We start from the raw sequence: 14,730 nt of genomic DNA on the forward strand, positions 1-14,730 counted from the left end.
GTAAGGAGAAATTAGACTTCTAATGGCAAAAGTGCAATTTTTGAAATGGATCGTTTAGATACCAGAATGAGTTTAAACATTTACTACATTGTCTTTACCATAGAATACGTTTACAATTCTACCTAAAATCCATTTACAATATGGAAGATTTTCTTCTTTGAGCAAAACCATGTCGCCAATTTTTAAATTTTGGTTCTTAATTATCCATTTGTCTTTGTTGCAAAGTACTTAAATGGTTATTTTGCCATCTTTTCCGTATGTCGTACCATCTTTGATGTTCTTTGCCATAAATTCAATCCATTTGCCGTGTTTGTTAAATTGGGTTCAACAATGGATGTGATTGGCCGACCAATGAGAAAATGTCCAGGTGTCAGAATTTCCAGATCGTCCATGTCACTAGTCAAAGGAATAATAGGACGGGAATTCAAAATTCCTTCGATCTGATGCAGAATAGTAAATTCCTCGTATCTTAACTTTGGAACTCCAACAACACGTTTGAGATGGTATTTGAAGGAATTGACACCTGCCTCCGATAAGCTACCAAAGTTAGGTGTTCTGGGAGGAAGAAATTTCCATTTCCATCTTCAGATAAAAAATTTTAATATTCATGTTTAGTTACCACTTACAAAATTCTCCCCATTATCACTAAAAATAAATTGCGATTTGCCTCGTCTTGAAAAGAACCTATTGAGGCATGCAATGAATGATTCAGAAGTTAGATCAGAAACTATATCTAAGTGAATACCTTTAGTAACCATACAGATAAATATACAAATATAAATTTTATGATATAAACCTTTCCTTTGACCTTTATACTTTATGAAAAACGGTCCACAGAAGTCGATACCTGTATAGTTAAAAACAGAATTTACATTTGCACGTCGTTTCGGCAAATTGCCCATAATTTGTTCATTAGTCAAAGGTTTTGCTTTGAAACGGGTAATACAACTGTGGACAATTTTTCTACAAACATTCCTTCCATTTAAGGGCCAGAATTCTCTACGAACACAATACAATAAATTTTGAGGTCCAATATGCACATTTTTCAAATGAAAATACATAACTTTTGTTAAATTACTTTTGTCGGGTAAGATAACTAGATGTCACTGGTCAAAATTTACACTGCTGTATTGAATACGACCTCCTACTCCCGAATTCCATCTTCACCAAGAAAAGGATTTAGATTTTTAATCGGACCTGTGGGTTGTTTTGCAAGAAGAGGCAACTTTATATCACCCTGAAATGCATTTTCCTGCATAGATTTAAACAAGAATGATTTACCCCTTTGTAATTCTACTGTAGAAAGAGGTCCATGCAACCTATCCTTAGGATTTCTTATTGTTACAAAACCTAAAGAAAACTTGCAATTCGAATTTAGAATATTTGTTAGTAATACATAAAAGTAAATCTAAAAATGTAGCATCCACACTTAAAATTAGTTTTATTAGTCTCTCCTTTCAATTCATGAAAATATTCCTCATCAGTAGGAATGTTACTTTCATCACTAAGTTCAACAGTAACTTGTTGAAGAAACTGTGGACCCTTCCACCACAAATGATTGTTCATAAGTTGATGAGGAGTCATACCACGTGAAATAATAACAGAATTTTCACAAGTTTTTACATGATGCCAGGAAAATTCTTTCTTCAGCTCTTGGACGCGGGAAATTTTATTTGACGAAAACGCCTTAAGCAGATGCGATGAACTATTAATCCAGGCAAGCACTATAGTCGAATCTGAGTAGAGGCAAATTTTATCTATTTTCAGGTTAAGAGATGAGTTTTGGAAGCGAGCTTAGCAAGAAGCTCAGCAGCGCATAGCTCAAGACGGGGTATTGTCATCACCTTAATTGGAGCAACTTTAGATTTGCTGCATAGTAGAGAAACTTTCACACGATTCAGTATAGTAACACAACGAAGATAGATGACTGCACTATAAGCGTCTTTCGATGCGTCAGCAAAACCATGTAGTTCAACTTCCTTGGTGGAGTCGGTTAGAATGCAACGAGGAATTTGCATCTTTGCAACATCCCTTAAACAATATCTGAATATTTCCCATTCTCGCTTTTCCTGATGTGGTAACTCTTGATCCCATTCAATTTTGTAGCCACAATCTCTGGAGGAAGATCTTTGCCTTTACCATCACTGGTCCTAGAAGACTCGGTGGGTCAAAAAGTTTAGCTATATCAGCCAAAACAGCTCGCTTTGTGGGAATGCTAGTTGGAGTGACATTGAAACTAAAGCAGTCTTTTGGGTTCCATCTCAAGCCAAGTGTTTTAATTGTATTTTTATCAGGATCACCAAACTGATAACCTTGATCTTCAGATGAAACGGATTCTAAAAGCATTTCACTGTTTGCGCACCATTTGTGCAAACCCATGCCGCCAGCTTTTAGAAAAAAATCAATTTGTTGCTGTAATTTCATTGCAGTAGAAACATCTGCACCAGAGAACATCAACAAAAAATCATTTAAGGTTACAGCAGATGCTAAAGGAAATTTGTGTTGCTCATCTATTTCTAATTGGTTTAGTACTCTCGTAGATAAATAGGGAGCAGATTTGGTGCCATATGCAACTGTTAGAAGCTTATAAAACGAAGGTTCCTCAGAACTCCTAGTTTTCCAAAAAATGCGCTGAAAATTACACTGCTCAGGATTAACCCAAATCTGCCTGTACATTTTCTTGACATCAGCAATAAATGAACCTTATGCTTTCGGAATCTCAATAAGATTGAAAACAAGTCGTCTTGAACAACACCTCCTTTTAGCAAATAGTTATTCAAGGATACTCCTGAAGTAGGTGCAGCAGAGGCATCGAAAACTACACGTAACTTTATTGTACTATTGGCTTTGTAAACTCCGTGAAGAGGCGTGACATATTTTAGATTATCACTATTATCTAATTTTTGCATATGACCCAATTGTTCATATTCTTTCATAAAATTACAATAAAGATTAGCAAAATTCGGATCATTATTTAATCGCTTCCATAGACTATCTAATCTTTGTTTTGCAGTTTGAATGCAACTGCTTAATTGCATATTCTTCTTAAGAGGAAGGTTAACAATATATTTACCTTGCACATCCCTACGATAAGTCTGCACGAAATTTTCTTCGCATGCTAATTCTTTATTTTTAGATGTAGGTGTATCTATAATATTTTCGACTTCCCAAAATTTCTTTAACAAATTATCTGTTTGAAAAATTAAACCACAATGCTGTGATTCTTGTTTACCTTGATAGTATTCGGTATTTTGAGATTTAGTGGCGCAAGAGCCAAATATGGCTATACTGCGCCAAACTAATGGTAAATGCATGTCGAGTACAATCCAGTCACACAATTTAAAATTAAAAATTCTTGTGATAAAATGAAAGACCAATAATGAATAGTAACAGTGTTCTTAAAAATGTAAATTGCATCCCAGAAGTGGAATTTTTCCAAAAATGATAAAAAAATATCAATGAAATTTAAAAGGTGAAAATGCAACTCTCTTAATATAAAAACAGGTACAATAAATTACAAAAACAAGTGAAAAAACCATTGTAACATTTTTATTCGATGTTTTTTCAAGTATTTGTTATGAATAGGTGTACTCGAAGGTTCACTGTAAATTTTTTAGGATCAACCCATTGAATCGTACATTTTTGGGGACTTTGTCTAAAAACAGTTTTATCAACTGTGAAAAAAATCGGTAGAAGGTTCCGGAGTAGGTGGGGTTTCATCAATTGTTTCGTGAGGGTTGTATTCAATAGCATTATCTGATTCTATTTCGATGTCAGTGTTTTGGTTGGGCTTATCTGTGGACATGGATTCAAGCTCAGAGTTGGTTTCATCCATTTTATCAGCTGAATTGGAATTTATGGTCTGCGAAGAGCTAAAATTAGTGACTGGCATAAATTGGGAGACTTGTCGAGGTGAAGTCTTTCAGAATTTAGAATTAGATATATTTTCAGAATTTTGATCTTTTTGTATTTTTTCTTATGTAACAATTTAAAATTTATGCAGGTCCTGTGGTATTTCACTGGATGAGACATCGGTAGTTTCGCGTTCATTACCAGTTGGTTGAGGAACACAAGTTTCACCAAATACTGGATCAAATGTAAGTTTCGAAAAGTTTGTTTCTTTACAAACTGGAGACATTTTACTTTCCGTTTTTTAGTTCTCTCCTTATATTTTGATTTTCCTTTTTTCTTAAGATCCTTTGCAGTTCGTGAAAGAAGGTTTTGAGTAATAACGGGAGAACAGATTAGTATCTGGCTGTGATTTATTAAAGATTGTAACTTTGCAAGTGGAGGACAAACAACTCGAGTTAATTTTTCATCTGTCTGGGTACAACCATAAATGGTATTTTTGACTACTTGTGAGTACGGTAACGAAGCTGATGTAATAGAAGGTTGAGGATACACAAGTTTCCTTGCCTCAGAATGTGATAAATTTTTAGTTACTTTGAACTCTTGAATTTTCTTTTCCACTTATTGCACTCCTTGGGGTCTGAGGTGTCTGGTTTATCACAATTAACACATCTGGGATCTGCATTGCATTCTGCACTCGAATGTTCCGCTGATGCACAGCGGAAGCAAGTCTGTTGACTTCGACAAGCGTTTTTCGAATGGCCGAATTTCTGATAGTTAAAACATCGTAAAGGAGTAGGAATATAAGGGCGAACCTTATATCGTGCATAACCAGCAAAAAGTTTTCGGAAGCTGAGAGTACAAAAAGTTAAGATATGTTTCGTTGGAATTAGTTGACCGTTACGTTTTATTTTTATTCGGCGGGCTTCACAAACTTTTTGGCTTCTTAGCTCACTTACAAGTTCAGACTCTGAAACAGATTCGAGGTCGAGTTCAGAAATAACACCACGGCAATAGTTTAATGATCTATGAGCACATGTTTCCACAGGAAATTCGCCTAAATGCTTCAAATTTTTAAGTACAGATATTTATGATTTTGCGACTGCTTCAATCAACAAATCTCCAAATTTTAAGTTTCTTGGTATTTTTGACTTTTCCAATGGTTGAGGCAATAAGTTTCTGAATCGGAAAAGGCGAGACTTTATGGAAGGTTTTGTCAGTGTGTAAGATGATAAAAGGAGTATTTTCAGTAATCGAATATCCGGACAAAGACGTTTCGAAAAGACCCATGCAAAGTACAATTCATATTCGACGACACCGCCCACCACGGAGCCCAACAAGGGAAGGCAGCCACCGGCTCTAGGCACTCCCAGCCTCGGCGCTTACCTTGATGCTGATCGAAACCTATACGCTAAGAGCCATTTCCAGGAACGTCTACCACCCTTAATGCAATGCCCTTTAAGGTAACCCTTTCGCTTGATCCCAAGCAGACTAACCACTCAAGTGGCTAGCTACCACCGATTGATACACCGAGGACCACAGTGCACTACCCGTCTAATGGGTTGCCATGTACGGTCAACACGTGGGGTTTTGCGAATGTCCATAAGAAGCAAACAGAGCGACGATGGCTTCTCGTGGAGAACTCCCTCGCTTGCCGTCGAGGGATGGAAGGATCAAGCAGACAATGAAAGACGTAGGGGAGAGTAAATATGAAGGATTAAAGATCCCAGAGTACCACGGGATTGGGACATCCGTACCCTCCTAGAGAAAATGGGCCCCTGAGGGGTCTTATTTACCTTGAATTGTTCCACTAGTATATGTTCAAATACAGTTTCTTGCAAAATTAACGAATTTGTATCAAATCTATTTTCTTTTAAGATACTTGAATATTTCTGCCCCTATTAATATATCCACTTTTTTAGGGGGAAAGAATTCCGGATCTGCTAATTTGACATATGGTGGAATTTCTATTCCTTCTAAATCGATGGATGTGGATGGCATTAGATCTGTGATTTTCGGAATGACTAAGAAATCTAGCGTTTCAGTAAAAGAACCATCAGAGTTCAAAATAGTGGAGGTATTTTTTCTTTTCACATCAAGAGTAGTATTGGAAATCCCCGATACTGGAACATTTATTTTTTTTCTTTCTTTAAACGAAGTGCACTGGCGAAATCGGGTGTCATCAAATTACACATGCTCCCAGAGTGCGATAAACCCCTACCCTTTCTGATAGTTCCGAAATTTTCCAAAACATAAACAAGTGCCGTAGCTAGAATCGCTATATTCTTTTGCGTAGCGAAACAGGATGTCAGGGGGGAAGGGTTGTACAGATAAGTGGGGTCAGAAATTAAGACTGTCGGGGTCTGCCTTGAATTCATTGAAGATGAATCGTCACTTACTGTACACACCTGCATCCGGTGTAGTAGAGTACGATACTTTGCAAGTGAAACAAGCGTGTTTCGATTTGCATTGAGCGATTTTGTGAGAACCGAAACAATTTGAACATAAATGTTTTTCTCGAACAGTTTCATCTCTTTTGCGGGGAGAATTGCAAAAACTGATCGCATTTATGCAATGGACGATCAGCGTTTCTACACAGTATACAACACTTGGAATTATTCGATGGTTTAACAGACTTCGTGCTTTATTTTTCTGTTCACTAACATCCAAATATTTAGATTTGTAATGGAATATTGTGCCCAATGGCATTTAAAATTTTCTTTCCAAAAATTCTATGAAATCATCAATCAGGAACTTCCTTGTTTACTAAGGAAAGTTCAAACAGCTTTCAAGATTCACGGTCTAATTTTTGCAAAATTATATTTATTAAAATAGCATCTGACAATTCATTACATTCATATTTTAAAATATTTAATGCTCTTAAATTTTTAAGAATACAATCTATTAAATTGCGTAAGTCTTTCGCGGATTCATGGACAATTTTTTTCTTGATCAATTAGATTTTTGATATGGGTGTCTACAATCACACGTTTATTTTCGAATATTTCTACTAAAGCTTTCAGAAGGGTATCGTATGTATCTTCAGAAGTTTCTATCAATTTTGCATCTTTTCTCAAACATGTGCGTTAATAGTAGCACTTTTGGTTTTCAGTTAAATTGGGATTATCATTTATTAAATTTAGGAATTGTTGCTTAAAGGAATTCCATTCTTTTATTTTACCGTTAAACAATGGAAGAGGCATTTCTAGTAACCTGGTTGAAGTAGCTCTATCTATGAACTCTTTAATAATATCACCATTTGTAGAATTAGAAGTATATTTGTGATCATGTAAAATGGAATTGAGGCTTACCTCTGTTTTTAAAATTTCATCCTCGAGTTCAGATAGATTGGATTCCACTTGATCAAAGTCCTTGTCCGACACAGTCTTATAATATTCGTTTCTCAGTTCTTCAAATCTTGTACTTGTTCTCGAAAGAATATCCAGTTGGGTAATCACTGTCGATTCAGTTAAATTTTCTCCTTTTTCGATGAATGTTCGCAGTTTTGTCAAATGTTCTCTAATACTCCCTTTTCTTCTATTCAAGACAACTAAATCGCTTACTATAACTGATTTGGATGGATATCAAATCAAAATCCAGTGCTCTCAGGCTTCGACGGACCAAAAATGTTGTGGAGGCCAATGATGACTCCACAATTGAGAATGGGAAATGAACTAAATAATGCGGTGTAACTAATTAAAATAAAGCAAGGAATTGCGGTGTAGCTATAAGTGATAAAACGATGCTTCTATAAAAGGCGGTTTATTTCTATGGGAAGGGCATGAAGTCACCCCGCTTCCAACGGTAAGCATCACGTTCCAAGTTCTAACCAAACCAGTTCTGACGGGTCATGACCCGCGCAGTTACAAAAAGGAGCAACCCTAGAATGGGCGCTTGCCAACTTCCCGCGTTGGTAGCAAAGTACTGAACATTCGTAAAACCTGTCACATAATCAAAATATTTTACAGCGCTAAGAGAAACTATGAAGATTCTTCTGGGCAAATCATTCAAAACTGAAAATTTAGATACAAAATTTATAAATTATAAATAAACGATCAAATGAGAAATGCTTCTTATTTATTTTAATGTTTTTTAAATCGGGTTTCATTAAATTTCTTTCTCTTTGTTACAGATTTTCAAACGGGAATGGGATGACTTGGATGGATACAAACCTTCTACCTATGTGTACTTAAAGTAAAAACAAGTGTATGCACATAAGTGTTCTACAGGCCAGACCGTTTGACATAGAACAATCAAATTTGGCACATGTGTACCTTGGAGGTTGGAAATGTGAACTTCGGAGAGCTTTTTTTAAATTTTAATTCGAATTTTATTATTCAGATTAAAAATTCAGCGAAATTCCGTTTTTTCACGAAAACTTTCAAACTTATCATGAAAAGTTCAAAATTATCCTTTTAATGATATCAATAAATATTATTAGCTATAAGCGGTTTCTATTTTTAAACAATATCGCACAAAATAAAAAATTAACACACACGAACATGTTATGCTTACATGAGAAAATATATGAACTGCTGTTTCATATTCGAGGACTTCCCTCCTGCACTCCCATAGAGGAGATTAAAGAGGAATTAATAAAGGAAGGGTTCACAATTGTCGGCATCGCTCAACTGTCTAAATTTCGTCACCGATGCCGTATCTTATGCACAGGTTTCAAACGGCCCTCTGTCAGAAACGGTTTACATTCTGACTGAAATGTTCGGCACCAAAATTTCAGTAGAACGTTACAGAGGAAGGAAGAGGCCTTATCAGGGCTTCTTCCACAGCTCTGAAACTTGTAAACTACCTATCAAATGCGTTAAGTGTGCAGGACAACATAGGACTAAGGACTGCACTCTAGCCTTTGATAAGTTAACTTGTGCTAATTGTGCAAGTGACCACGCGGCGAACTAGCGCCAATGCCCTCGATTCCCTAAATCAAGTGGACGAAATAAAGCCAATGGTAATTAAAAAAAAAAACCACACCTCCAATAAATTCATCTGGGATGTACCCAGGACGCATCGGCCTCTAAACAAATTTCAGAAAAGTATAAGAAAATGTCATTTTCAAATATTCTGACATAGACTCGGTCAGAATTTCCTCCCTTTGATACCCCAGTAGAGCCAGAAACAGTCTCGCCAGATGCTAAAACCCCTATTCAAAATCAGGCGATCCCATTGGATGCGATTAATTCCAAAATTTTCACCGACATTTTTCAGGCCTAGCTATACTCGTAAGATTGGTGCGACACACCTCTTTTACTCCACTTTCAAAAAAAATTGCCAGCAATTCGTGCTGCATCCTACGGTGCTGATATGTCGTATTTTCTTTTTGAACAATATACGAGTCTTAGTAACGGTCCCCAACATTAACATTCAATCGTTACAACACAATAAACTTGCATAATCTCCAAGTTTGCACCTGGAATGCAAGTAGCTTGCGTTCCAGGATCGCTGAGGTAATACTTTGTTTTAGAGCAAAATCTTTGTGTTCTTGGTTTAAGAGACCCGACTCCCCACCCCGGAGTGCACACCCCTAATCGCTTATTACCGAATTTATAAAAATACGAGATCCGGCGCTAGGAATAACGATCAGCGCACTTACGGAGGTACTTGTATTTATATGAAATCTATAATTGAATATCGCGTCATCCTTCCCTTCCGTTTTAGAGAGGATGGACGCGACAATTATTGAGATTAAATTAGGAAATCCCCCCCCTCAGAATTGCGTCAGCATATGTTCGATCTGGGAGGTCGCATATATTCCCTCTGAAGGATTTGAAAAAAACTTTTAAATTTAGACCCTAACGTCATCATTGCGGGTGCGGGCGATATGAATGCGGGTCATATCGCTTGGAATAATTACAAAACAACCAGTTATGGTAATCGGCTATCTCAATTTTTAGCAAGTCAGGACGGAATCATTGTTTTGGCGCCCCACTCTCCAACCCACATTAATGAAGTTGGTGATAATGATTCCGTCATAGATTTTTCAATATTAAAGCGAATTCCTCTTCACTCTAATTTTAGAGTGCTAAATTGTTTGGATTCAGATCACCTTCCAGTAGTTTTGACTTTTAATACTGGAACCTTTTCACTAAATTCACCAGCACAATTCTCCACCAACTGGGAGAACTTTCGGCATATATTAAATTCAAAACCCCTCCCGACTTCAAAATTAATAGCGATGATAAAGCAGAAAATGCAGTTGGTAGTTTAGGAAAATTTTTAACGGGGGGCACTCGCAGAAGCCTCAACCAAAATTTAATAAACTTCCAGAAAAGCTTCCTTTAGAAATCCAAAACAAAATTAAACTGCAAAATTACCTGCGGTGACTTTGGCAACGTTCTAGCGATCCTCAATGAGAACGGAACTCCGCAAAACCCAGGATGAGAAAAGGGTTAAAAGTAGTTCATTTCGAGTAACGGCGACCAGATCAGCTGGAAAACACTGACACTTGCGGACGCGTGGCTGTCAAACCCCTACTGATGAGATGCGTCACAGATCAGCTAGAGAACTTTTTGACATGTAAACAATCTCGAGCCAGTTCGGCCGACGGAGATCATAGAATTTATGAACAACGTTAAGCCAAATAAATCGCCAGGATTGGACCTAATTACAAATCGCATAATTAAAAATCTCCCGCCTAAATATATCTTATATTTAACTTTTTATTAAATAAATTACTTGAACTTTGATATTTTTCAGATTGCTGGAAAACAGCTGTGGTTGTTCCTATTCCAAAACCAAACTCTGATTTAACTTTACCTCAATTTTCGTCCGATCTCACTACTTAGTAGCTTGAGCCAAGTGTATGAATCTGTGCTTCTCAAACGTCTGAATCAATTCCTCAGCGACAACAATATAATAATTTCCGAACAATTTGGATTTCGGAAAAATCTGTCGACGAATCACCAACTATCTCGTGTTACAGAATGGATTCACGACGGCTATGTGAAGTCCGAAACCCCAGGTGCATTTTTCTGGACAAAGCTAAAGCCTTTGATAAAATTTGGCACGAAGGGCTTTTATTCAAGTGCATGCGACTTGGATTTTCGGCACAATTTGTCAATTTTAACGCTCGTGCTTATTTCCTCGTAATTTCCGAGTACGAGTAAACGATTTAATTTCATCCCCCAGACCAATCCTGAGCGATTGTGCGCAAGGAAGTTTACTTTCGCCAACTCTTTAACACCTATGTCAACGATCTATCTAGAACTAGTAATTGTCATTTAGCAATTTTTGCAGACGATACCGCCATTCTCACACAGCATAGCGTAAAATTCCCCATTTCTCAGTACTGATAAGACATTTACAGCCAGCTGTGTCGTCGCTGTTAATGACTAAACTCCTCGAGATATCCAGACGGTGGATCTTTTCACCTGGGTGGTTTCGCATCTGTTCATTAGCGACTATAGTAAAAGATCACATGTGGGAATTCATCTCCAAGAGATATTGAGAGTACCTTCAAAGAGAAAAGGGTGTCCAAACATCTGGATGCTAAATGTTTCTCATTGTGAAAGGACTATAACTCCGTGTTCCAGAATAGTCGGTTATGAAAGGTGCATCACTAAAAGGACCTTCCCTCGGCCGACTGGCGCCGCTGAAGGAGCATACTGCTGAACCCCGATTCACCGAAAGAGAGCTCAAATGACCAATGTAAATTAAGAGGCGTAGATTGTCGCCGAAATAAAGTGCGGAGATTTTTTTTGAGAGAAGAAACTAATTGCAGGCAGACTGTTGGACTATGCCCACGACTTCGGAGTCCGAGAACTACCCCTGGAGTAGTCGCGTTGACTAACCTGTTAGTTCCCTGTGGTGTTGTTTCTCCGTATTGATGGAGAACTGAGTTTCAAGATAAATCTTAGACTGTTGTGTCTCCTACTACAGATGTAAATAACTATTTAACCAAGATTGGAACAAGTTGTTCCTTTGTATATATAGGGCTGTAAAATAAAGAATTCTCTGGAACTTCTGCTTCGTTATTTGATCAGTCTAAATCAAGACATTACAATAGGGATCCACGCACAATCATTACAAACTTACAACAACACATGACCGTTTTACAGAGCTGGCTCATCGGCTGGAAAATAAGTCACCCCAAGTAAATGCCGAATTTATTAGAAGAACATCGATTAATTTCTTCGACAAACTACCTCAGATTCGTAACAAGTTACTTCAATTACCAGCATACGATCCAGCTGTATCCAGCTCGAGGAAGAGTCCAAGAGTTGCGACAGATAATGTTTACATTAATTTCCCCTCAGTTAAAAAAAAACTGAGAACTAATTAACTCTGTTACCAATCTGGTGAATAAAATTTTCAAAATTACCGGTTTAGACCTTAGATAGCTACGATGAGCTACACGCGTGAAATTTCTAGAAATTTTTTAAAACTAAGCAAAAATAGTCAGATCAGTTCCAATAGTTATTAAGGCACGTGCAACGTAATTCCATTAAAATTTTCTATATTTACCCCATAAGTCTGAATATTTTTAATTAATTATATCAAATTATAATGAAAATTATGTACCAAATTTCATGACGTTAGAGTTTTATTGCATTCATCTAAACTAGTTTCAATTAATTTTAACTTTTCCCTAAAACTTTCAAATTAAAGTATCTATTCCAAATTATGACGTGGAGGTGCTCGTGACCACTTTGTCACATCGCGGAACTCTGAAACATCACGACGTTGCCGTATCTGCTGGTGAATCGTACCACGGCACAATCTGACGGGGAAAAAAAAAAAAAAAAAACTACCGCTATTTTATAACTAAAACACCTAGTCGGAGGGAGAACCTTATAATAATACAACGAGACCTCTTGTTTGATAATATATAGCGCATGGTGCAATTTGCTGCTTGGGTTATTCATTTATGCTATGCGCTACTAAAATTTTTAGATCGGCTTACCTTCTGAAAATGAAAAATTAAAAGAAAAAGCTTGAATTCAGTTTTAAAATTCATTGAAAAGAACGTGTGGAGGTGAAATTTTTAAAGATTAGTTTATTAATAGTATAAACAGCCACATCTATGAATTTCTAGAAAATAGCCAGTGCAACTAATAAAGGCCTTTGGCGGCTTCAGCGTTAAACATTCACCAGAAAAAAGGCTGTCAGTAAACGGAAGCAAGAACTAGGAAGATTCGATGGCAATTTCTTTCATTGAATTAAAGCAATAACCCTTCATGTGCATGAAAAAAATCGGCATTTGCTTGCCTACCATAGGCTATTGTACTTATTTTGATGTCGCAAGTTTGCCCATTTTTTTAATGCAATTATTGAAGATTGAATATGACTGTATATGCTCCTCATAAATACGAGATTTTTAACATATGTAGTTTTGACATAAATTTATGAAACTGCAATAATTAAACTACAAAGACCGCAAAGAATTTAATACTTGTTGGCTGTTCGACCCACTTCCTGAACAATTAATCTTGGTCGATTAATGATTTTCCCTGTATTCCCTGTTTTTTTAGTTGAAATACAACCAAGCAAAAAGAGATTGATCGGAAAGGGGAAAGCTGGCTAAATCTTTTGATCTACAAAAAAGTGTTCTGAAAAATCTTAAATTTAAGACAATCAATAGTAGAAAGAAAACATCTTTTTAAAAATTTTATAAAAATAATTTTATTTATAGGGTGTCTTTCATCTTTCCAACATTTCTTCAACCATCGCAATTTCATTTTTAAAGCAAGTCTATATTCTCAAATTTTTAATTTTAGTTAAACATTAAGATTTTTGAAAATGATTTAGTTGTACTGATCTGAAATTTAAGTACTCAGAGAAACAAAATGAATAGTGACGTGATGAGAACTTTTGAGCTATCCACCTCTACTGATAAAGGTGTGTTTAAATTATTCTCTCACCGAATGCATTGAATCTCGGAACGCGGCGCTGGCAAATTCTTTTCTAAAAACTATACAAGTTCAAAATACTTTCTCAGTCTTGACTACTTTCTACCTATCTATTCTTGCTCTATAGCGTATTCGCCACAGAATTGGAATATACTATTCACTATTTCTGCTATGATATTAGCCAGAACTTGGACAAAGGATGCTGATAGTGTATAAAAATCGGGCTATTCCCTTGAAATTATAAAGAAAAATCGTCAACAAATTCCGACTTTTGATTCAAATCAAAGCTAGTAACAAAATCATGTTTTACATGTACATTGTAATGTCTTGATCTAGACTGATCAAATAACGAATCAAAATTTCCAGACAATTCTTTATTTTACAGCCCTATATATACAAAGAGCAACTTGTTCTAATCTTGGTTAAATAAATAGTTATTTACACCTGCAGTAGGAGATACAATAGTCAAAGTCTAAAGCTTTCTTGAAACTCAGTTGGTTCTCGAACTCCGAACTCGTGGGCGTAGTTCAACAGTCTCCTGCAATTCGTTTCTTCTCTCCCCTAAAAAAATCTCCGTACTTTATTTCGGTGACAATCTCCGCCTTTTAATTTACATTGGTCATCTGAGCTCTCTTTCGGCCAATCGGGATTCAGCAATATGCTCACTCAGCGGCGCCAGTGGGTCGTGGGAAGGTCCTTTCACAAAGAGAAACATCTAGCATCCAGATGTTTGGACATCCCTTTCTCTTTGAAGGTACTATCAATACCTCTTGGACGAGGACTTCCACATGTGGTCTTTCATTGTAGTCGCTAATGAACAGATTCGAGACCACCCAGGTGAAAAGATCCACCATCTGGCTATCTCGAGGAGTTTAGTAAGTAACAGCGAAGATACAGCTGGCTGTAAATGTTTTATCAGTACTGGGAAACGGGGAATGTTACAACATATATATATTTGTGTCGATGTGAAGTGTAATCTCTGTACAAATTTGATGAAATAAAAGCTGTAGATGCTTTAAAT

The 14,730-nt window shown here is 36.6% G+C and overlaps 1 protein-coding gene across 1 annotated transcript; it reads right to left on the reverse strand.

Moving 5' to 3' along the window:
• Nucleotides 1–236: 236 nt before the first annotated feature.
• Nucleotides 237–1,584, reverse strand: LOC129984929 (uncharacterized). The gene is made up of 2 exons (XM_056094877.1): nt 1,430–1,584; nt 237–555 (listed from the first exon to the last, which is right to left on the reverse strand). The coding sequence occupies exons 1-2, from the start codon at nt 1,582–1,584 to the stop codon at nt 237–239; spliced, it is 474 nt and encodes a 157-aa protein (XP_055950852.1).
• Between the last annotated feature and the right edge of the window lie 13,146 nt (nt 1,585–14,730).

Source organism: Argiope bruennichi, chromosome 9 (genome assembly GCF_947563725.1).
Source record: "Argiope bruennichi chromosome 9, qqArgBrue1.1, whole genome shotgun sequence".
Taxonomy (NCBI): domain Eukaryota; kingdom Metazoa; phylum Arthropoda; class Arachnida; order Araneae; family Araneidae; genus Argiope; species Argiope bruennichi.

Excerpts from the sequence above, each read along its gene's own strand:
- LOC129984929 (XM_056094877.1), bottom strand. The coding sequence starts at position 1,584 with ATGACTCCTCATCAACTTATGAACAATCATTTGTGGTGGAAGGGTCCA. Across the intron at positions 556-1,429 it reads ACTAATAAAACTAATTTTAA|AACACCTAACTTTGGTAGCT; the intron begins GTGTGGATGCTA and ends TCTTCCTCCCAG.